Below are 25,496 nucleotides of genomic sequence, written 5' to 3' on the forward strand. Positions count from 1 at the left end.
CCGGCATTCCTCTCGGCTGCCCTGCCTATAATTAATAATGAGATGGTTCCGCCCAGTCAGGCATAAAGAGCTTCTACTACTGCTCATTTCATCCTCATCTACATCCATCTGTCATTACAATAATCCACTTTTTTCCAATGTCCTTTTTTATTTTACATAACAGTGTAAACACAATCAATGGAATATTTCCCACTCTGTTTTACAGACACTTTTCACATTGTGTGGGATTATGGGCCTAATACAATAGTGCTGTAGACATTGGGCCGGACCAGTGGAACACCCAGCGTTTTATAGGTGTTCCTCTGGATGTTCGACTGGGCTCATAGGAGGAGTGTGCTGTCAGACTGGAGAGCATTTTCTTTCAGAATAACATGATGGGGGAGTGTGCTGTGTTGTATCGGCCATTAGAGCATTTCCCTGCAGAATGACATGTAGGAGGGATGTGCTGTGTGGTATCGGCCATTAGAGCATTTCCCTGCAGAATGACATGTAGGAGGAATGTGCTGTGTGGTATCGGCCATTAGAGCATTTCCCTGCAGAATGACACGTAGGAGGAATGTGCTGTGTTGTATCGGCCATTAGAGCATTTCCCTGCAGAATGACATGTAGGAGGTATGTGCTGTGTGGTATCGGCCATTAGAGCATTTCCCTGCAGAATGACACGTAGGAGGAATGTGCTGTGTGGTATCGGCCATTAGAGCATTTCCCTGCAGAATGACCCGTAGGAGGGATGTGCTGTGTGGTATCGGCCATTAGAGCATTTCCCTGCAGAATGACACGTAGGAGGGATGTGCTGTGTGGTATCGGCCATTAGAGCATTTCCCTGCAGAATGACACGTAGGAGGAATGTGCTGTGTGGTATCGGCCATTAGAGCATTTCCCTGCAGAATGACACGTAGGAGGAATGTGCTGTGTTGTATCGGCCATTAGAGCATTTCCCTGCAGAATGACACGTAGGAGGGATGTGCTGTGTGGTATTGGCCATTAGAGCATTTCCCTGCAGAATGACACGTAGGAGGGATGTGCTGCGTGGTATCGGCCATTAGAGCATTTTCCCTGCAGAATGACACATAGGAGGAATGTGCTGTTTGGTATCTGCCATTAGAGCATTTCTCTGCAGAATGACACGTAGGAGGAATGTGCTGTGTGGTATCAGCCATTAGAGCATTTCCCTGCTGAATGACACGTAGGAGGAATGTGCTGTGTGGTATCGGCCATTAGAGCATTTCCCTGCAGAATGACACGTAGGAGGTATGTGCTGTGTTGTATCGGCCATTAGAGCATTTCCCTGCAGAATGACCCGTAGGAGGGATGTGCTGTGTGGTATCGGCCATTAGAGCATTTCCCTGCAGAATGACACGTAGGAGGGATGTGCTGTGTGGTATCGGCCATTAGAGCATTTCCCTGCAGAATGACACGTAGGAGGAATGTGCTGTGTGGTATCGGCCATTAGAGCATTTCCCTGCAGAATGACACGTAGGAGGAATGTGCTGTGTTGTATCGGCCATTAGAGCATTTCCCTGCAGAATGACACGTAGGAGGGATGTGCTGTGTGGTATTGGCCATTAGAGCATTTCCCTGCAGAATGACACGTAGGAGGGATGTGCTGCGTGGTATCGGCCATTAGAGCATTTTCCCTGCAGAATGACACATAGGAGGAATGTGCTGTTTGGTATCTGCCATTAGAGCATTTCTCTGCAGAATGACACGTAGGAGGAATGTGCTGTGTGGTATCAGCCATTAGAGCATTTCCCTGCAGAATGACACGTAGGAGGAATGTGCTGTGTGGTATCGGCCATTAGAGCATTTCCCTGCAGAATGACACGTAGGAGGTATGTGCTGTGTTGTATCGGCCATTAGAGCATTTCCCTGCAGAATGACCCGTAGGAGGAATGTGCTGTGTGGTATCGGCCATTAGAGCATTTCCCTGCAGAATGACACATAGGAGGAATGTGCTGTGTGGTATCGGCCATTAGAGCATTTCCCTGCAGAATGACACGTTGGAAGAATGTGCTGTGTGGTATCAGCCATTAGAGCATTTCCCTGCAGAATGACCCGTAGGAGGAATGTGCTGTGTGGTATCGGCCATTAGAACATTTCCCTGCAGAATGACATGTAGGAGGAATGTGCTGTGTGGTATCGCCCATTAGAGCATTTCCCTGCAGAATGACACGTAGGAGGAATGTGCTGTGTGGTATCGCCCATTAGAGCATTTCCCTGCAGAATGACCCGTAGGAGGAATGTGCTGTGTGGTATCGGCCATTAGAGCATTTCCCTGCAGAATGAAACGTAGGAGGGATGTGCTGTGTGGTATCGCCCATTAGAGCATTTCCCTGCAGAATGACATGTTGGAGGGATGTGCTGTGTGGTATCGGCCATTAGAGAATTTCCCTGCAGAATGACACGTAGGAGGAATGTGCTGTGTGGTATCGGCCATTACAGCATTTCCCTGCAGAATGACACATAGGAGGAATGTGCTGTGTGGTATCGGCCATTAGAGCATTTCCCTGCAGAATGACACGTAGGAGGAATGTGCTGTGTGGTATCGGCCATTAGAGCATTTTCATGCAGAATGACAAGTAGGAGGGATGTGCTGTGTGGTGCATTGATAAATGCTTAATTATAGAAAATAATATAAAAAAATCTGTGAAAAGCATGGAGGACCCGAGGGAAGCTCTGGCCACTGTCTGAGGAACGGATGTGGTGTCTGTGTATGAAGCAGAGGGCACCAATGTACAGTGTGATAGAACACTGCGCACATCTCTACAGATACATGACATTGGTCTCAGGAGCTAACGCTCTAGCTACATTACTATTACTCTGGGAAAGATTTAGGCACTTTCCAGGTCCCGGATAAGAGCAGCGTTATGTGTCTTCAGGGCTTTATAGAAGATGTCCTTGTCCAAGTTCCCCCAGGATCTGACATAGTGGTAGAGCTCTCGCATCTTCTCCTGATCAGTTGTCTTGCTGCGGACAGTGTCGTACTGTTCATCTGTCAGCAGTTTGTTCCCCAGCAGCTCGTCTAGGACCGGACTCACCATGGTCATCCGACCTATCAGAGCCTTTCGGTGTGCAGTCACAAAGTGCTCACTGGTGGGTTCAGGTGGAGGAGGAGCAGCTGGAATTACAGAACAGCATAGACACAGGTTTGTCCGTCATTCTCCAGTTTCACGTATATTAATATACAAATTTTATCTGTGAAAATGTGATTTTGAGTCGGAAAATGGGTGGTAGCGATGTGGTCGCATATAATTTCCCTGAATAGTCCTCACACTTTATCGTTCGATTTGTTCCCAATTGGAGACCCCGGGGATGGTAAAGTATAATAAAAATCCCAAGTAAATCATTTTTAAAAAGGTAATGCCAACCTTTTGGGTATTGTATAGGGAGTCGACTTCTGTCATTGTTGATCTAAGGTATGTCAACCATTCTTAGGTGTCGACCAAGTCACTGTCGACCAATAGTGGTGAACCCAATGACTGTCGACCTAAACATTGTCAACCCAGGGACCGGATACCAACCTTTTGACCATGTCCACTATAGGCAGGTCGACCCTATGGTATTGGTATATTGACTTTTAATATACACACTGTCGACCCATCAACGATACTCCATTGTCACGTCGGCCCATGGGTGGAACAGTGCGAAAAGCGGAGCAGTCCCAGCAATACTGCAGCGGTCAGGAGGTATGGTAATATCTCAGCAGGTGGTGACCTCTTACATAAATACCTCAGCATTAGCTGAATGGATACTGGCTTTAGAGGGTAATGCATCTGTCTTCCACGCCTGCCCGCAACTTCAGCCACTTTGCGTGTTACCCAGCATAAGCCCCTCTGTATCTTTCTCTTCCTGATGCCTTTATATAGTAGGCTAATAGAGAGAAAAAGAAAACTCATTTGTGGGAGCAAACTAACGACCTATCAAACTAATGACCTTTCGACCTAGAACCATGTTGAACTTTTCCCATGTCGACCTAATGGTGTCGACCTAATGACTGTCGACCATCTTGTTGTAGACCAAATTACCGCAACCCATAATTGTATCCTGATTATGCCTGAAAAGAAATCGTAACTGGTACAACAAATAACCTCACTCAGCAATTATCAGACTGCAACTGGAAATTAGTTTATAATAAGTATCGAGTAAGATACGGCTTCAAATTGACTTATTTAGTTAGTAAGTGGAGTGAGTATAAAGTCTGAGTGCTAAGGTTGCACTATTAATTGGTCTAGAAATCAGGTTTCTGGGCTTAAGGTGCCCATACACTGCCTGCGACGTCTCGCAGCAGTGTACGGACACCCGATAGAGTGCGAGCCGCCGGGACCTTCCCGGAGGCAGGGACGCATGTGATCCGTTGTGATGGATCTCATGCGTCCCTGCTTACTGCCCATCTTGCCTCCTGGAGGAACGGGTGGTCGGACGGCCTGCTGGTCCGACCACCTGGCCGGGTCCGATGCGCACGGGACCGTGCATTGGACCCTACGGCACGTCAGGGAGAGGCGATTTGGTCCGATTTAACGGGCCGATTGGTCGCAATCGGCCGAAATCGGACCAAATTGCCTCGATGTATTGGGGCCTTAAGGACATGAATGTGACATTCAGTAACATTGCATAGAAATCTCAGCGATCGTGTGGAATTGCACCAGCACTGTGGAGGTTACACCATATATTTTAGTAAAACTATTATTAACAGACAGCTCAGATAGAGAATATAGTGGCTGCAAGTGTCGAAAGGTGCCCACACACCAGAACAATTTTTGGGCCGATTTCCGATAAATCGGCCGATATATCGTCCGATATTTACAGATAATCGGTCAAAAATCGGCCGATTTCGGTTCGATGCGCGCTCCCATGGATCTTTTGCTAAATCTTCTGATCTTACGTGCTGCATGAAAGATCAGAAGATTTAACAAAAGATCCATAGGAACGCACACAGGATCGTAAGATAAATCTTTGGTAAAGATGTGCGCTGGCCTGAAATCTTTTGTCCAGGACAGGCAAAAGATTTGAAGGCTAATTTATGCGCACATCTTATGATCGCAGATCTTTCTAGTGTGTGGGCACCTTTATGCCTCATCTTGTTTCTGCTTTCTAACCATCATAATGAATTAGCGGATGTAGATGAGAGAACAAGGGAGGAGAAGTGAGAGGTTTGGCCAAAGAGAGATCCTTCTGCTGCTCCTGTTGCCAGGCTTAGTGATCACTGGTGCTATATGATCGGGTGCCGGATGGGGTAACCTCAGATCCTCTCTCATTTCCTGGACTGGGCTGACTCCCACTGTGATGCTCTCTGAGTGAGGTGCCCACACACTAGAAAGATCTGCGATCATAAGATGTGCGCATAAATTAGCCTTGAATCTGAGCCCATTCATGGGAGAAGCAGAAGGATCACTTCTGGCCATATCTTTTAATTCAGCTGCAGTGTCCAGTTCTCCTCCGTTCTCTCATCTATCAGCCACTACCCCGATGATGATATGACAGACAACAGAGTGAGACAGACACCTGACACTTCTTATCTCTCTCTCTAGACACCTACTTAATATACTGTGCATAAGTATCTATTACTGAAAGGGGCAAATTTCAGCCCTGCTATTTATTTATAATAACTAGAGAATGTTTGCCTAACTGGTGCTATGTTTTCAGTATCTATTTAAGTAAAGCTGTGTACACACGGTGCAATATATTGCTCAGCCTCCAGTTTTCATCAGCGACCAGAGATGGTCTCTGATGAACAGGAGACTCTGCCGGGGAAGCCGCAGAGGGAAACAGCTGATCGCAGGAGCTTGCAAGCTTAGGAGGCTGTACACGGGAGCGAGCACCGGGCGATTTATCGCTGCAGCACAAACAAATCACTGGCAATATGGTCACTGTCACTAGGGCCAATCAACACCTCTGTCTATACAATCATCTATTTAAATCCCCTCACTCCCTGAACCAGGACAGTTTGTCACTGCTCTGCTCATATAGCACCAGTGATCACTGAAGCCTGGCAGCAGGAGCAGCAGAAGGATCTCTCTTTGGCCAAACCTCTCACTTCTCCTCCCTTGTTCTCTCATCTACATCCGCTAATTCATTATGGAAGCAGAAACAAGATGAGACATAAGACACTTGCAGCCACTATATTCTCTATCTGAGCTGTCTGTTAATAATTGTTTTACTAAAATATATGGTCTAACCTCCACAGTGCTGGTGCAGTGTAACCATACCTCCCAACTGTCCCGCTTATCACAGGAACGTCACGCTGTGCGCATGCGCACAGCGTCTATTCTTGCAGGCAGAGGGGCTGGGGGCTTGCCAGCAACTCACAGAGCTGCTGGGCATGCCCCCACCGTGGCGGAAAACGGGGGGCGTGGCCTCGTGATAGCGACACAATTATAGGCCACGCCCCTTTCCGGCAGGTCACGCCCCCCCAAAATTCACTGCGCGCCTTCGGCACGCACACCGTCCCGCCGCTACCGTCCCAGATGTTGGGAGGTATGGTGTAACCTCCACAGTGCTGGTGCAATTCCACACGATCGCTGAGATTTCAATGCAATGTTACTGAATCCTTAGCCCAGTTCATGTCCTTAGCCCAGAAACCTGATTTCTAGACCAATTAATAATGCAACCTTAGCACTCAGACTTTATACTCACTCCACTTACTAACTAAATAAGTCAATTTAAAGCCGTATCTTTCTCGATACTTATTATAAACTAATTTCCAGTTGCAGTAATAATTGCTGAGCGAGTTATTTAATTGAAAAAAGTCGACACAGTGTCGAAAATTGGGGCGCTGAATATATTAAAATAAAAAGAAAAAAAGGAAATACTTTTTATATATGGATAATTATATTCAATTGAAAATTAAATAATGTACAATGATAATTATATTTCAAGAGCTGCAGCCTTCTCGGTGCACAAGTGTTAGTACACTACGACTGATTGCCTGCAGGAAACCTAAGGCAACCCGCTGGAAATCAGAGGACAAAATTTGGACAAGAGAAAGGATGGAAAGCTGCGCTATTATAATGTCCTGTACCATGGAAGAATGCACTTACAACAAAAAGGGTGTGTTATGAAATATGTTTACTGAAAATATTAAATATTAATTAAACATTTATTTTAAAAAGAAAGGATAATAATATACAAATGTTATTCAGGGTGGCCACCTAAAAACATGTATCGGTGTACATTAATGCAGATAACAATTAATTAATGATCATGAACAATATTTAAAATAATTGAAGACATTAACGGAAGATCCTGTCTTTCTAATAAAAGAACCACTTTGAATGGAGTGGTATGTAACAGTCACAGTTTGTTATCAAAGACGCTGTATCTGCGTCTCTCACCTGCGCCTCCAGGCGCTGCTGGCTGAGTCTGAGTGTCCCTCCAATGCAGCCGGGGAGGGGAGCTGGCCAGATGGTTGTTGTTGCTGGCAGCCGCTCTTACCCTCCAGAACCGTGACGCTTAAGATGTATGTAGCGGCGGCGTCTCTCTCACAGACGCTGGGTTCTCTGGTGCAAAAGCTGGAGTTCTCAGGGTGCCGGATGGAAATGCAGCGAAGGTGGCGGGTGGATAATACCGGTGCAGGTGCCGTGCTTAGTCTGCTGTAATGAACAGGCAATGTACAAAGGTATTCCGCAGGCTGTGTGTACCGGTGGCTGGACAATCCCTCTAACGCGTTTCGCCCCTATTATGGGGGCTTTTTCTCTTTGAAAAAGCCCCCATAATAGGGGCGAAACGCGTTAGAGGGATTGTCCAGCCACCGGTACACACAGCCTGCGGAATACCTTTGTACATTGCCTGTTCATTACAGCAGACTAAGCACGGCACCTGCACCGGTATTATCCACCCGCCACCTTCGCTGCATTTCCATCCGGCACCCTGAGAACTCCAGCTTTTGCACCAGAGAACCCAGCGTCTGTGAGAGAGACGCCGCCGCTACATACATCTTAAGCGTCACGGTTCTGGAGGGTAAGAGCGGCTGCCAGCAACAACAACCATCTGGCCAGCTCCCCTCCCCGGCTGCATTGGAGGGACACTCAGACTCAGCCAGCAGCGCCTGGAGGTGCAGGTGAGAGACGCAGATACAGCGTCTTTGATAACAAACTGTGACTGTTACATACCACTCCATTCAAAGTGGTTCTTTTATTAGAAAGACAGGATCTTCCGTTAATGTCTTCAATTATTTTAAATATTGTTCATGATCATTAATTAATTGTTATCTGCATTAATGTACACCGATACATGTTTTTAGGTGGCCACCCTGAATAACATTTGTATATTATTATCCTTTCTTTTTAAAATAAATGTTTAATTAATATTTAATATTTTCAGTAAACATATTTCATAACACACCCTTTTTGTTGTAAGTGCATTCTTCCATGGTACAGGACATTATAATAGCGCAGCTTTCCATCCTTTCTCTTGTCCGAGTTATTTAATTGTTGTACCAGTTACGATTTCTTTTCAGGGGTAATCAGGATACAATTCTACCTCGGCCTGTAACATAGGGGCGCTTGTTTAGTCTTTTCATCTTGTATTTCTGTTGTGTGTATTTGTTACCTTTTTAAAAAATAACTATTAAAAGTTACGTTTTATTTAGGACTTGATACTTTTCACCGCACTTTTTGATCAATATGGATATATACCTTAAGCATGCCCCCACAAATGAGTTTTCTTTGACTCTGTATTAAACTATGTGACCCCTGACTCTGGGGAGCACCTCCAACCTCCTATAATAGAACACTGATGGTTGTCAGACTATAAATTGAGGATTTCAATTAACCAAATTTATTCCACCTGATTATTACGATACAAATATTTACAATCGTGGTGGAACATCCAGTGCGGCAGCCAACACAAAAAACTCCCGCCTTTATACAGTATACTACTAACATGGACCCGTCATCCAGACGTACTGTAGAAGAGGACTTTGCTTACCTCTACAGGACGCTCCAGGAACAGATCCTCCAATCTGCTCTTCAAACCCAGAACCGGCCACTAAAAAGCAGAAATGTAATCGTTAGTCCACGCTAGGGCGCGTAAGGTGGCTTTGTACATATGTGAGCATGTCGTACCCTTAGACTGTGATTATAATATACACTCTGATATCACAGTGGAACATCATATAACACCCACGTTTTTAATCATATCGACCACATCTAGTGGAATCCTCTTGGTACAGCTAGCCTCCCGGAATACATCACCTACCCACGCGTTTCGGACTTTCTGGTGCTCATTAGAACCATGCGTACCTGAGAGTCCGAAACGCATAAAGCTGGTGACCTTGATCCGCATATGGGCTGACTGCCTATTTTTGCTGAGCTGTGGTTTCCAGGATCTGAGTATCCACAGCATTAACTATACGGTTGGGGCAGGTGGCGTATACTGTGGGACAAGATGTCCACGAGATGCGGTCAATATGCTTTTAAAAATATGAGTGTGTCATATGAATGAATTGTTGCTTTTCCCAAAAGGTGTCGCACTACTCTAGTCTCTTTTTGTTTTTGCAGTCACTAATGTCGCCAAACCACCAGATGTACAAGAAAGCGTGGAGTCAGCGGGTTTGAAAAATCCCTTTTATTGAGCAATCGAGAAGAGCTGGTTCCACCTCTGTATGTTGATTTGGGGCCTAATTCAAATCTGTCTGCTAGGCTGCGAACAGGTAAATGATGCCCGGCCGAACACGGACCTGAAGCAACAGGACTGAATCGGCCACTTGGTCTCCACACTATTGATGTTAACTCACCCTTGTGATTTTATACATATAGGCCCTCATTCTGGTTTCAGCGGACCCCGATGAATTTGCAGCAGGGATCAATGTTAACGCACTGCGCATGCGTAGGGCTTCTGCGTGACCATTGAAATCATTCAATGGTCAGCATAACACCCATTTGCTGCCGTGCAGGGACCTGTCCGTGCGAGGGGGGGGGGTGTTAAAACCACCCAAAATTCGCAGCACTACGCGTGGACTAGAAAAAGGTCCATTATCAGCGCTGTCCTGGCTACTGCGTGCTGCGCTCTGTATAACGAGCAGGGATGGCCTTCTCCGGGCAATGCAGCATTATGGTTGCGCTAGACGATATATAAGACAATAATGAAATTCTTATAATGTGTACACAATACATCAGTAATCATGGTGCCGATGCAGATCCGATCAAAACTGTGCAAATTCGCAGAGCGGTCGATTATCAATACACTGCGCATGTCTATGGGCCACAATGCTTTGCGTCCGCATGTGCCAGCCCCCTGACCGCCCAATGCCCGCTCCCCCCTCCATGCGACTGCCTCGCGGACTGTTATAGTTGCCGAATGCATTTGTACAGCGGCCCTGCACATGCGTATATTCGCCGGTCCCCGGTGTGAATACGCTGGGGAGCGATCCTTAAGGTGGGCATACATCAAGTCGATTTGGACCGATTTCGGCCGATTGCGATCAATCGGCCTGATAAATCGGACCAAATCGGTTCTTTGTGACATGGGGTCGGGTCCGATGCGCGGTCCCGTGCGTATCGGACCCGGCCCCAGGGGTCGGACCGGCGGGACAAACGATGTGAGATCAGTCGGGGCGGTGAGGAGCAGTGGGGGCGGGCGGCTGGGGAGAAAGCAGTGGGGCAGCAGCGCGTTACCAGATCAGTGCTGGGGCGGGCGGCGGTGACCATCAGTCTCACTCTCCACTGTCCGTGTCCAGCGCTGTAGCGGGCAGCAGCCGCGGCTATTAGATCTTTAAAATATGTCAAATGACTCTCCGGCTTTTGATTGGCTGAGATAGAGCACTATCAGCGGCCGCGGAGGGAGGCTGCTGCCCGCTACAGCACTGGACACGGACAGTGGAGAGTAAGACTGATGGTCACCGCCGCCCGCCCCAGCACTGACCTGGTAACGCACTGCTGCCCCACTGCTTCCTCCCCAGCCGCCCGCCCCCACGGCTCCTCACCGCCCCTGCAGCTCCCTGATATTTTTTTTACATGTGATAAATCGCATGCGATTTATCACATGTAAAAAATGGCACATCAAAGTCCTCATCGTATGTGAGCCTCCCGGGGAGCTGCCGGGCGGCTCGGAGGAGAATTGGGTCCGACTTGTCCTTAGGACAAGTCGGCTCTATGTATGGGGGCCTTTACAGAATCAGGAGCTTAACAGATGCCGCAGTCTGTGTGGTCGGAGCAGCCCATCCGGCCAAACTCCTGGCTGTTACCAATAGCTTTGGACTTGGGATAGAATGCAAGGTCTAGGATCGCTGACAGCTCACAGCTGCTATATAAGCCACAATGCTTTCCCCTCAGTATAATAGCCGGGGGCTCCCTGTATAACAGCCGGGGGCTCCCAGTATAACAGCCGGGGGCTCCCCTCCTTATCCGCCGCAGTCACGTTCTCACTTCTCCATTCTGATTCTGCAAGCTGTTCTTGTTACACAAGAAAACTTCCTTCCCCACCTCATAGTATCTATAACACAAGACCTAGAACCGGCCCGTAAGCTCCGGGCTGCCGACATAATCACCCTGATTTATAGGCACACAAGCGCCACCTTGGTATCTACTACACGGGCTGTAGAACCATTGTCTGGTCACATCTGCAGAACGGTATGGATCGTTAGGTCAATTACGTCGACCACTATTGATATGACATACCTTAGGTCGGCATGGTCAGAATGTCAACGCAAGCAATATGTCGACATGGAAAAGGTTGACATGCAATTATTTTGGGTGTCTATGTTGACATAGGCCGACATGGGCACCGTATAAGTGTGTTGTGTCTCCTTGTATGGCTCACTGCGCGCGCCATGCTGCAGCCTTCGCTCTGAATAGTCCATACTTACTGTCCAGATGGCCGCTGATCTCTGAATTCGGGGTAGGGCGCTGATGTCAGCTGCCCGGCCCTAGGAAGCATTGACACGCCTGCGTACCCAGGAGAATGCCCAGCGTTTTAAGGGAAGTGCGAATTCCCCTGCTGGTGCCCCCTGCCCGCCCCCTTCTCTCCTGCGTAGACCCTGAACATTGGGAAAGGGGCCGAATTCAGACCCAACCAAAGGTGTCAGAATCGGCCCCCCTTTATGCCCATTGCCGATGGTTAAACCCTCTACCCGTTACATCAGTTGTCTGGTTGATCTCTTACCATTTCCCACATTTGCGCGGAGCTCTGCAGCCACAGACTTCGCGTCTATGTCGTGTAGAACATCCAAGGCCACCTGGATCCCGTAGGGAAACGTGTAGTAGTCCCTGATCAGATTAGCGATGTCATCAGCGCATTTGTTCTGCAGCTTGCCTCTTGGGATCCTGTTATATCCCTCTCTGATTGGGCAGTCATTCAGCTTGTTCCGGAACTTCTTCAATTGATTGTCTTCCAATTCCTCCAGGGCGTCCACCAGGTGGTCCCGGACTGTCTTCACCATCTCTTCCTATATCTGGGCACGTCCTCCCGGGAGAACCTGCTGGCAGCCCTTGCTCAACGTCTGGCTATTCTGCAGAACCTTCCTACAAGACAGACAGATAGACATACATGCATATGGTGATAAGATTCTACCCCGAGCTGGAAGCAGCTCCGCACTTACACTTGTGCTCGTTCCTGTGCGTCTTCCCCTCGGTGTTCTGCATTCAGGTAACGTAGCCTGGTGCTCAGGAAGTGGCAGATGGGAGGCACTGGTGGTGTTGTCGGACAGTAGGGTGTAGAGCTGTAACACTGCTTACCATACAAAGTGAAAGCAGCTATGACTCCTGGCTCCTCCCATCTGCTGAAATTTCCAGGAATGTTCATGTCACAAGTGTTTATCTCTTGTAACAAAGTTTCCTACATACACCTTCTGGCCCTTATTCAGATCTGATCGCAGTACAAATTTGTTCTCAAAGTGGGCAAAACCATGCTGCACTGCAGGTGGGGCAGATGTAACATGTGCAGAGAGAGTTGGATATGGTCAAATGATCGACATGGCAATTGTTGACGCATTGAAAGGTCGACATGAGTTTTACTTTATTCATTTTTCTTCCATTTTTATACCTTACTATCCCTGTGATTGGTAATGAGTGAAATGCGCCACGTGAGGGGACGTGAGGGTACACCAATTCGGAGTCCTCGTCACATTCCCCAGATACACTAGCTGGTGCACAGGTGCAGTCATTACTAACAGTCACATTCCCCAGATCACCTAGCTGGTGCACAGCTGTAGTCATTACTAACTGTCACATTCCCCAGATCACCTAGCTGGTGCACAGGTGCAGTCATTACTAACAGTCACATCCCCCAGATCACCTAGCTGGTGCACATCTGTAGTCATTACTAACTGTCACATTCCCCAGATCACCTAGCTGGTGCACAGGTACAGTCATTACTAACAGTCACATTCCCCAGATCACCTAGCTGGTGCACAGGTGCAGTCATTACTAACAGTCACATTCCCCAGATACACTAGCTGGTGCACAGGTGCAGTCATTACTAACAGTCACATTCACCAGACCACCTAGCTGGTGCACAGGTGCAGTCATTACTAACATACACATTCCCCAGATACACTAGCTGGTGCACAGGTGCAGTCATTACTAACAGACACATTCCCCAGACCTCCTAGCTGGTGCACAGGTGCATTCATTACTAACAGTCACATTCCCCAGATACACTAGCAGGTGCACAGGTGCAGTCATTACTAACAGTCACATTCCCCAGATCACCTAGCTGGTGCACAGGTGCAGTCATTACTAACAGTCACATTCCCCAGATCACCTAGCTGGTGCACAGGTGCAGTCATTACTAACAGTCACATTCCCCAGATCACCTAGCTGGTGCACAGGTGCAGTCATTACTAACTGTCACATTCCCCAGATCACCTAGCTGGTGCACAGGTGCAGTCATTACTAACAGTCACATTCCCCAGATACACTAGCTGGTGCACAGGTGCAGTCATTACTAACAGTCACATTCACCAGACCACCTAGCTGGTGCACAGGTGCAGTCATTACTAACATACACATTCCCCAGATACACTAGCTGGTGCACAGGTGCAGTCATTACTAACAGACACATTCCCCAGACCTCCTAGCTGGTGCACAGGTGCAGTCATTACTAACAGTCATATTTCCCAGACCCCCTAGCTGGTGCACAGGATGCAGTAATTACTAAAAGTCACATTTCCCAGATCACCTAGCTGTTTTACAGCTGCAGTCATTACTGACACATTTCCCAGATCACCTAGCTGGTGCACAGCTACAGTCATTACTAACTGTCACATTTCCCAGACCACCTAGCTGGTGCACAGGTGCAGTCATTACTAACTGTCACATTTCCCAGACCACCTAGCTGGTGCACAGGTGCAGTCAATACTAACAGTCACATTCCCCAGACCACCTAGCTGGTGCACAGCTGTAGTCATTCCTAACTGTCACATTCCCCAGACCACCTAGCTGGTGCACAGGTGCAATCATTACTAACTGTCACATTCCCCAGACCACCTAGCTGGTGCACAGGTGTAGTCATTACTAACTGTCACATTTCCCAGACCACCTAGCTGGTGCACAGGTGCAGTCATTACTAACAGTCACATTCCCCAGACCACCTAGCTGGTGCACAGCTGTAGTCATTCCTAACTGTCACATTCCCCAGACCACCTAGCTGGTGCACAGGTGCAATCATTACTAACTGTCACATTCCCCAGACCACCTAGCTGGTGCACAGGATGCAGTAATTACTAACAGTCACATTCCCCAGACCACCTAGCTGGTGCACAGGTGCAGTCAATACTAACTGTCACATTTCCCAGACCACCTAGCTGGTGCACAGGTGCAGTCATTAATAACTGTCACATTTCCCAGACCTCCTAGCTGGTGCACAGGATGCAGTAATTACTAACAGTCACATTTCCCAGACCACCTAGCTGGTGCACAGGTGCAGTCAATACTAACAGTAACATTCCTCAGACCACCTAGCTGGTGCACATGTATAGTCATTACTAACTGTCACATTTCCCAGACCTCCTAGCTGGTGCACAGATTTAGTAATTACTCAATGTCACATTTCCCAGACCTCCTAGCTGGTGCACAGCTGTAGTCATTACTAACTGTCACATTTCCCAGACCTCCTAGCTGGTGCACAGTTGTAGTCATTTCTAACTGTCACATTCCTCAGACCACCTAGCTGGTGCCCAGGTGCAGTCATTACTATCTATCCTATAACCCAGACCACCTAGCACATGCACAGCTGTAGTCATTACTAACTGCCACATTTTTCAGACCTCTTAGCTGGTGCACAGGTGCAGTCATTACTAACAGTCACATTATCCAGACCACCTAGCTGGTGCAAAGCTGTAGTCATTACTAACAGTCACATTCCCCAGACCAGCTAGCTTATGCACAGGAGCAGTTATTACTAACTGTCCCATTTCCCAATCACCTAGCTGGTGCACAGCTGTAGTCATTACTAACTGTCACATTTCCCAGACCACCTAGCTGGAGCACAGGTGTAGTCATTACTATTTGTCACATTCCCCAGACCACCTAGCTGGTGCACAGGTGTAGTCATTACTAAAGGTGGCCATACATCTGCAGATCGATTGTCAGATTGGGCTGGTTGGAACAAAAACCTGGTTATGGATGAGTGACAGTTTTTGGCATTTTTCCAGCATTTCAAAGCAAATGGTCAACTGTCATTTACTCTCATCCATTACCAGGTTTTTGTTCCAACCAGCCCAATCTGACAATCGATCTGTAGATGTATGGCTGGCTTAACTGTCACATTCCTAAAGGTGCCCATACACGTTACAATTATTGTATACAATATCGCATCTCATCGCATCTCGGATTTGCGATAAGATAAGATGAGATCTAGTACAAAAAGTATGTGCAGCACATACTTTTTGTACTAGATCTCATCTGATCTCATCGCAAAACCGAGATGCGATGAGATGCAATATTGTATACAATAATTGTAACGTGTATGGGCACCTTTAGACCACCTAGCTGGTGCACAGGTGCAGTCATTCCTAACTTTCACATTCGCCAGACCACCTAGCTGGTGCACAGGTGCAGTCATTACTGACTGTCACATTTCCCAGACCTCCTAGCTGGTGCACAGGTGTAGTCATTACTAACTGTCACATTCCCCAGACCTCCTAGCTGGTGCACAGGTGTAGTCATTACTAACTGTCACATTCCCCAGACCTCCTAGCTGGTGCACAGGTGTAGTCAGTACTAACTGTCACATTTCCCAGACCTCCTAGCTGGTACACAGGTGCAGTCATTACTAACTGTCACATTTCCCAGACCACCTAGCTGGTGTACAAGTGTAATCATTACTGTCACATTTCCCAGACCACCTAGCTGGTGCACAGGTGTAGTCATTACTAACTGTCACATTCCCCAGACCTCCTAGCTGGTGCACAGGTGTAGTCATTACTAACTGTCACATTTCCTAGACCACCTAGCTGGTGCACAGCTGTAGTCATTACTAACTGTCACATTTCCCAGACCTCCTAGCTGGTACACAGGTGTAGTCATTAATAACTGTCACATTTCCCATACCACCTAGCTGGTGTACAAGTGTAGTCATTACTAACTGTCACATTGTCAAATATGCTGAATGTATTCCTACTATAGGTCCACAGGTTGCCTGAGACACATTAGTAGGGCTGCAGTATTAGTAGGCTGCAGTATCAGTAACACTGCAGTATTAGTAGCAATGTAGTATTAGTAGGGCTGCGGTATCAGTAACACTGCAGTATCAGTAGCGCTGCAGTATTAGTAGGCTGCAGTATTATTTGTCTGCAGTATCAGTAGCACTGTAGTATTAGTGGTCTGCAGAATCGGTAATTAAGCAGTATCGGTAGTGCTGCAGTATAGGTAGCGCTGCAGTATCAGTAGCGCTGGAGTATTAAGGTGCCCATACACTAGAAAGATCTGCGATCGTAAGATGTGCGCATAAATTAGCCTTAAAATCTTTTTTGCCCGTCCTGGACAATAGATTTCAGGCAGGCGCACATCTTTACCAAAGATTTTTCTTAAGATCCTGCGTGCGTTCCTATGGATCTTTTGTTAAATCTTCTGATCTTTTGTGCAGCACGTTTTGTGCAGATCAGAAGATTCAGCTAAAGATCCACGGGAGCGCGCATCGGACCGATATCGGCCGATTTTCGACCGATTATCGGTAAACATATATATCGGCCGATTTAACGGAAATCGGCCAATCGGCCAAAAAATCGTTCTGTTGTGTGGACACCTTTAGTCGGCTGCAGTATTAGTACTGCTGCAGTATCAGTAGCGCTATAGTATAAGTGGGCTGCAGTATTAGTTATGCTGCAGTGTTAGTAGCGCTGGAGTATTAGTAGTTTCTAGTTTCAGTAGCGCTGCAACATTAGTAGGCTGCAGTATCAGTAGTTCTGCAGTGTTAGTAGGCTGTAGTATCAGTAGCGCTGCAGTATCTGTAGCGCTGCAGTATCAGTAGCGCTCCAGTGTTAGTAGGCTGCAGTATCTGTAGCGCTGCAGTATCAGTAGCGCTTCAGTATCAGTAGGCTGCAGTATCAGTAGCGCTGCAGTATCAGTAGCGCTGCAGTGTTAGTAGGCTGCAGTATCAGTAGGCTGCAGTATCTGTAGCGCTGCAGTATCAGTAGCGCTGCAGTGTTAGTAGGCTGCAGTATCAGTAGCGCTGCAGTATCAGTAGGCTGCAGTATCAGTAGCGCTGCAGTATCAGTAGGCTGCAGTATCTGTATCGCTGCAGTATTAGTAGGCTGCAGTATCAGTAGCGCTGCAGTATCAGTAGCGCTGCAGTATCAGTAGCGCTGCAGTATCAGTAGGCTGCAGTATCAGTAGCGCTGCAGTGTTAGTAGGCTGCAGTATCAGTAGCTCTGCAGTGTTAGTAGGCTGCAGTATCTGTAGCGCTGCAGTGTTAGTAGGCTGCATACTGTATGTGGATCACAGGCTTAGCAGCCCTTAGGTACAGCCTGACTCATATAAGGACAGCTCCAGCCCTGGATGAGTGGGACACCACAGTTGTAAAAGGTTTCAGGGAACTGATTGTCAGCTGTTTGGTTTGCAGGGATTCTCATATCTTCCTAGGTGATGCTATAGCAGATGTAATACCCTTTAAACTAGAGAACTCATGATATACACAGGTTCTGTGGTTGGCTTAATTAAAGCCTGCATTTCACCTGGTTTCAGTCAGCCACAGAACCTGTGTAATTAATGTGTGCCCAGTTTAAAGGCATAGTACAGTTTGGTAAGCTCAGACATACTGGTCATGCTGGCTCTGTCCTCTCAGCTGTTCCCGGACAGATAACTGAGTCAGAAATAACTGGGTGTGGGTGGTGGGGGCTAGGACACATTACCCTGGGCACTCAGAACTGGCTGTTCACCTCTCCGGGTCAGTGTCTTCACTGTCCAAGTCAGTGTCAGTATTTCTGCTGGTCAGTGCCTTCTCTGTCCAGGTCAGTGTCTGTTTTTCTGCTGGTCATTGTCTTCTCCGTCCAGGTCAGTGTCTGTTTTTCTGCTGGTCAGTGTCTTCTTTGTCCAGGTCAGTGTCTGTATTTCTGCTGGTCAGTGTCTTCTCTGTCCAGGTCAGTGTCTGTTATTCTGCTGGTCAGTGTCTTCTCTGTCTAGGTCAGTGTCAGTATTTCTGCTGGTCAGTGTCTTCTTTGTCCAGGTCAGTGTCTGTATTTCTGCTGGTCAGTGTCTTCTCTGTCCAGGGCATTGTCTTTTCCTTGCTGGTCTTTGCCCATCTCCCCAGCTCAGTGTCTGTATTTTTGCTGGTCAGTGTCTTCTCCTTGCTGGTCGGTGTCCATCTCCCAGTTCAGTGTCTGAATTTCTGCTGGTCATTGTCTTCTCCTTGCTGGTCTTTGCCCACCTCCCTAGGTCAGTGTCTGTTTCCACTGGTCAGTGTGTGCCTCACGTCCGATCAGCATCCACCTTTGGCGTAGTCAATGTACTATATGTCTTTGATAAAATTTCTATCAGGTATCTCCATTAATTAGTCTATTGCATCCCTCCTCTGCAGAGTCTACCCTTCCTTCCACTACCCTACGGAGACCTCCACCCCACCGGCAGGTAACAGGTCCAGCATTAACCTCTGTGTGACCTTCAACGGGCGCAGTGTCTCTCCTCCTCTCTAGCTTTCTCCATGTCTCAGGACAGGTCTGTCTAGGTTCTTTACAGGGAGAGCAATGCATTCTATAACTAATAATAGATGACGGTATGTGCTCTGTGGAGAATCTCAGAGTAGATAGCTGCCAGTAAAGCAGGTGGGCACATGCCCAGCTGTCTCGTCAGCCTGACAGCTGGATAGCCATGTTTGTAGGCAATAATACTTTGCTGATCTTTGTCTACGTCTGATATTCAGTACTTTCCTGAGCACAAATGGTTAAAGTAAAATTAGCGAGGTCCACCATGGATATTCAAAAGTTCTGTCCCTCCCTCTATCCCCTCCATCAGTACTCATGTGTATATCAGGCCTCTCCTGTAACATAAGCCCCATGGCATGCCAGGGCCTTCTCCAGTCTATTCATAGAACAAGTCTCTCCCAAATTCTTCTCCTGTACACAGAGCAATGTTCTCCAGGGTTCTGCTGTGCTGCGATGATGCTTTGCAGAGCCACCTGGTTACAGATGGAGAAATATTGTATTTTACAGGAGAACCCCCTTAAATTGAAATAACCTGTTGTAAGAAGTATATTAATAGAGTGTCATCGGATTATATATGTCTGAGGAACATTCCCACAGAAAGCAGAGCTCCCGGCATGTGTGAGGCTAGAGATAGGGGTTAGTCCTATGTTTGGCCTGAAGGCTTCCCATTGTATATGGCCCCCTATGACCCTACTTAACTTTGTGGGGAGGTGTGAGGGATTGCTGCCTTCTAACCCTGTGTCCTCCTTCCTGCCCACAGCATGGCGAACCCCCAGCTGATGCAGGGCATGCAGAATGACCTCACCTGCCAGCTTTGTCTGGAACTGTTCCGATCACCGGTCACACCAGAGTGCGGGCACACCTTCTGCCAAAGCTGCTTGGTTGGAGCCCCCAAGGGTCAAGACCAAAATGGGTCCACTCTCTGCCCCACCTGCCAGGCCCCATCTCGCCCTGAGACCCTTCACATTAATCTCCAGCTGGAACATCTTGTCCAAAGCTTCAAGCAAGTCCCAAAAGGCCACTGCCTGGAACATCTGGATCCCCTGAGTGTCTTCTGTGAGCAGGACAAGGAGCTGATCTGTGGGGTGTGCGCTTCGCTGGGGAAACACAAAGGTCACAACATCATCACGGCCACTGAGGCCCATGGCAGAATGAAGGTAACGCAGAGACCACCACATCACATATATATTCCCAGCCCCATAACCCAACCCCATTACAGCTGCCAAGCACCATGGCAAAATTACGGTAACGCAGAGACCACCACATTACATATATATTCCCAGCCCCATAACCCAACACCATCACAGGCGCCGAGCGCCATGGCAGAATGAAGGTAATGCAGAGACCACCACATTACATATATATTCCCAGCCCCATAACCCAACGCCATCACAGCCGCCGAGCACCATGGCAGAATGATGGTAACGCAGAGACCACCACATTACATATATATTCCCAGCCCCATAACCCAACGCCATCACAGCCGCCGAGCACCATGGCAGAATGATGGTAACGCAGAGACCACCACATTACATATATATTCCCAGCCCCATAACCCAACGCCATCACAGCCACCGAGCACCATGGCAGAATGAAGGTAATACAGAGACCAGCACATCACATATATATTCCCAGCCCCATAACCCAACGCCATCACAGCCGCCGAGCTCCATGGCAGAATGATGGTAACGCAGAGACCACCACATCACATATATATTCCCAGCCCCATAACCCAACGCCATCACAGCCACCGAGCACCATGGCAGAATGAAGGTAACGCAGAGACCACCACATCACATATATATTCCCAGCCCCATAACCCAACCCCATCACAGCCGCCGAGCACCATGGCAGAATGATGGTAACGCAGAGACCAGCACATCACATATATATTCCCAGCCCCATAACCCAACGCCATCACAGCCACCGAGCACCATGGCAGAATGAAGGTAATACAGAGACCAGCACATCACATATATATTCCCAGCCCCATAACCCAACGCCATCACAGCCGCCGAGCTCCATGGCAGAATGATGGTAACGCAGAGACCACCACATCACATATATATTCCCAGCCCCATAACCCAACGCCATCACAGCCGCCGAGCACCATGGCAGAATGAAGGTAACGCAGAGACCAGCACATCACATATATATTCCCAGCCCCATAACCCAACCCCATCACAGTCGCCGAGCACCATGGCAGAATTATGGTAACGCAGAGACCACCACATCACATATATATTCCCAGCCCCATAACCCAACGCCATCACAGCCGCCGAGCGCCATGGCAAAATTACGGTAACGCAGGGACCACCACATTACATTTATTGCACGTACCACATCTTTCAATGGTCGGCGATCAGAGGATGTAGCCTGTTATATATAGATATTTTCACAGCACGTGTTTGTTCTGTCTGAGCTAAAACAACCAGCTATTTACTACTGGCAGCGAATCCGAGTCTTATTGTAGCCCCCGATCTCTCATTCCAGCAGAGCAAACCCAATGCTCGCGTGAACAACAGGAGTCTCCGCGTATAGAAGCACAGGATACAGTATATACTGCACAGTGACCCCTACCCCTTGGTACAATGTACTCCGCTCCCAAAATTCCTGATCACTTTACTATTGGCCCACAGACCTAAAATAGCCACCCTGAAGTGTGAAATGGCCCCCCCAATTGTTAACGCCACCCCACGATCAACATCAACCCGAAGCGTGGCGGTACGCGTCCTCCAACCTTTTCATACCCCCACTTTCCACGTCGGCGTGGAGTTGAGAATAGAAAGTGTGGCGAGCGCAGCGAGCCACCGAGCCCCACAAGGGGACGCGGATACCTGTGAAGCCCGCGAGGGGACGCGGATATCTGTGAAGGTATCCGCGTCCCCTCGCGGGGCTCGCTGCGCTCGCCACGCTTCAAGCTCGACGCCGACGGTGATAGTGGGGGTATGAAAAGGTCGGAGGACGCGTACCGCCGCCCCTCGCGGGCACGCTGCGCTCGCAACGCTTCGGGTTGACGTTGATCGTGGGGTGGCGTTAACAATTGGGGGAGCCATTTCACACTTCAGGGTGGCTATTTGGGGTCTGTGGGCCATTTAACATTGTTCCCTATGTGAAATCACGGTAATCGCGTCGGTCGCATCTCACGCAATTTTTTTGGCCGCATGCGATGCGACGACGCGATTTTTTATCTTGCGAGGCCTAAGCTCAAAATCGTGGGCACCGTTCTAGGTAAACAGTACCGTATTTTTTATTAATATAGCAATAGTATGGCTACAAAAGTGAATCTGCAATTTATTTTTAATACAATAAATGTAAAAAGTAATATCTGTAGGCTCGAGGGACGGGGGAATTAGACTTGCCGTCACATCATGATCTAACATGCTCCAATGTACTTGTTACCTAGGAGACGGTATACAATAAGGGGACATTTATAAATATGTAGCAGTTGCACAAAAACACTAATATCAGTTTAGCAGTCATAGAGAAGTGTAAAGACCCAGTGCAAACCCACTGCCATCACTGCCGTACCTTCCTCTTATGGACATGATGACCCGGCTGAGTAAATCATTCGCAGCTATTTTAATCTTTTTACACTTACCAAGCTTTGCCAAATTCAGTGTGATGTTTAATACTTAATATATTTGTATCAAATTCTAGGGGTTCTATAACGTTACCATCTTATGATTCTCTTGCAGAGGCAACTTCCGCAGCAGCAAGTCCTCCTCCAGGAAGCCCGTCTACGGAAGGAGAAAACGGTTGCTCTTCTGGATAGACAGGTGTCTGAGGTTCAGGTCAGTGTCTTATCCGTTTCCTATTCATTATAGAAAAATCTACCCGTCCGACCAATCGTTGTCTCTTCCACCAACCAAAGAATACCAGTATCTTCCCATCTTCCAGTCACTGTCCCCTCCACCAACCACAGTATACAAATATATCCCCATCCTCCAATCACTGTCCCCTCCACCAACTACAGTATACCAATATCTTCCCATCTTCCAGTCACTGTCCCCTCCACCAACCACAGTATACAAATATATCCCCATCCTCCAGTCACTGTCCCCTCCACCAACCACAGTATACAAATATATCCCCATCCTCCAGTCACTGTCCCCTCCACCAACCACAATATACCAATATATCCCCATCCCCCAGTCACTGTCCCCTCCACCAACCACAGTATACTAGTATATCCCCATCCTCCCAGTCACTGTCCCCTCCACCAACCACAGTATACCAATATATCTCCATCCTCCAGTCACTGTCCCCTCCACCAACCACAGTATACAAATATATTCCCATCCTCCCAGTCACTGTCCCCTCCACCAACCACAATATACCAATATATCCCCATCCTCCAGTCACTGTCTCCTCCACCAACCACAATATACCAATATATCCCCATCCTCCAGTCACTGTCCCCTCCACCAACCACAGTATACCAATATATCCCCATCCTCCAGTCACTGTCCCCTCCACCAACCACAGTATACGAATATATCCCCATCCTCCAGTCACTGTCCCCTCCACCAACCACAGTATACGAATATATCCCCATCCTCCAGTCAATGTCCCCTCCACCAACCACAGTATACCAATATATCCCCATCCTCCAGTCATTGTCTCTCCACCAACCACAGTATACGAATATATCCCCATCTTCCCAGTCATTGTCTCCTCCACCAAACACAATATACCAATATATCCCCATCCTCCAGTCATTGTCTCCTATACCAACCACAGTATACCAATATATCCCCATCCTCCCAGTCATTGTCCCCTTCACAAACCACAATATACCAATATATCCCCATCCTCCCAGTCATTGTCCCCTCCACCAACCACAGTATACCAAAATATCCCCATCCTCCAGTCACTGTCCCCTCCACCAACCACAGTATACGAATATATCCCCATCCTCCAGTCACTGTCCCCTCCACCAACCACAGTATACCAATATATCCCCATCCTCCAGTCATTGTCTCTCCACCAACCACAGTATACAAATATCTCCCCATCTTCCCAGTCATTGTCTCCTCCACCAAACACAATATACCAATATATCCCCATCCTCCAGTCATTGTCTCCTATACCAACCACAGTATACCAATATATCCCCATCCTCCCAGTCATTGTCCCCTCCACCAACCACAGTATACTAGTATATCCCCATCCTCCCAGTCACTGTCCCCTCCACCAACCACAGTATACCAATATATCCCCATCCTCCAGTCATTGTCTCTCCACCAACCCCAGTATACAAATATCTCCCCATCTTCCCAGTCATTGTCTCCTCCACCAAACACAATATACCAATATATCCCCATCCTCCAGTCATTGTCTCCTATGCCAACCACAGTATACCAATATATCCCCATCCTCCCAGTCATTGTCTCCTCCACCAACCACAGTATACCAATATCTCCCCATCCCCCAGCCATTGTCCCCTCCACCAACCACAATATACCAATACTGTCTATCCCCATCCTCCAGTCATTGTCTCTCCACCAACCACAGTAAAGCATTATTTCCCCATCCTCCTAGTCATTGTTTCCTCCACCAACCACAGTATACCAATATATCCTCATCCCCCAGTCACTGTATGCTCCACCAACCACTGTATACCAATACCTCCCCATCCCCAGTCACTGTATGCTCCACCAACCACTGTATACCAATATCTCCTCATCCCCCAGTCACTGTATGCTCCACCAACCACTGTATACCAATATTTCCCCATCCCCCAGTCACTGTATGCTCCACCAACCACTGTATACCAATATCTCCCCATCCCCTAGTCACTGTATGCTCCACCAACCACTGTATACCAATATCTCCCCATCCCCCAGTCACTGTATGCTCCACCAACCCACTGTATACCAATATCTCCCCATCCCCCAGTCACTGTATGCTCCACCAACCACTGTATACCAATATTTCCCCATCCCCCAGTCACTGTATGCTCCACCAACCACTGTATACCAATATCTCCCCATCCCCCAGTCACTGTATGCTCCACCAACCACTGTATACCAATATCTCCCCATCCCCCAGTCACTGTATGCTCCACCAACCACTGTATACCAATATATCCCCATCCCCCAGTCACTGTATGCTCCACCAACCACTGTATACCAATATATCCCCATCCCCCAGTCACTGTATGCTCCACCAACCACTTTATACCAATATTTCCCCATCCCCCAGTCACTGTATGCTCCACCAACCACTGTATACCAATATCTCCCCATCCCCCAGTCACTGTATGCTCCACCAACCACTGTATACCAATATCTCCCCATCCCCCAGTCACTGTATGCTCCACCAACCACTGTATACCAATATATCCCCATCCCCCAGTCACTGTATGCTCCACCAACCACTGTATACCAATATATCCCCATCCCCCAGTCACTGTATG

The 25,496-nt window shown here is 47.9% G+C and overlaps 2 protein-coding genes across 3 annotated transcripts in view; one reads left to right on the forward strand and one right to left on the reverse strand.

The window, feature by feature from the left end:
- TRIM72 (tripartite motif containing 72) overlaps positions 1–25,496 on the forward strand; it is a 38,599-nt gene that overhangs the window by 5,871 nt on the left and 7,232 nt on the right. The window contains 6 exon segments of the mRNA XM_083152380.1: positions 3,018–3,146; positions 9,498–9,649; positions 12,341–12,582; positions 18,952–19,001; positions 19,836–20,232; positions 22,774–22,869. Coding sequence (XP_083008506.1) covers positions 12,484–12,582; positions 18,952–19,001; positions 19,836–20,232; positions 22,774–22,869 — 642 coding nt within the window. The 5' untranslated portion in view covers positions 3,018–3,146; positions 9,498–9,649; positions 12,341–12,483.
- LOC146019807 (apoptosis-associated speck-like protein containing a CARD) lies at positions 158–12,702 on the reverse strand. 2 transcript variants are annotated; one of them, XM_083152375.1, is made up of 4 exons: positions 12,536–12,702; positions 12,100–12,458; positions 8,926–8,985; positions 158–3,118 (listed from the first exon to the last, which is right to left on the reverse strand). In XM_083152375.1, exons 2-4 carry the CDS (start codon positions 12,374–12,376, stop codon positions 2,832–2,834), a joined length of 624 nt encoding a protein of 207 aa, XP_083008501.1. In that variant the 5' UTR covers positions 12,377–12,458; positions 12,536–12,702; the 3' UTR covers positions 158–2,831. The 2 variants fall into 2 exon arrangements, with proteins under 2 accessions (XP_083008501.1, XP_083008503.1); XM_083152377.1 differs by lacking the exon at positions 12,536–12,702 and having other exon boundaries at positions 12,100–12,474.

Source organism: Crinia signifera, chromosome 7 (assembly GCF_055691185.1).
Source record: "Crinia signifera chromosome 7, ASM5569118v1, whole genome shotgun sequence".
Lineage (NCBI taxonomy): Eukaryota > Metazoa > Chordata > Amphibia > Anura > Myobatrachidae > Crinia > Crinia signifera.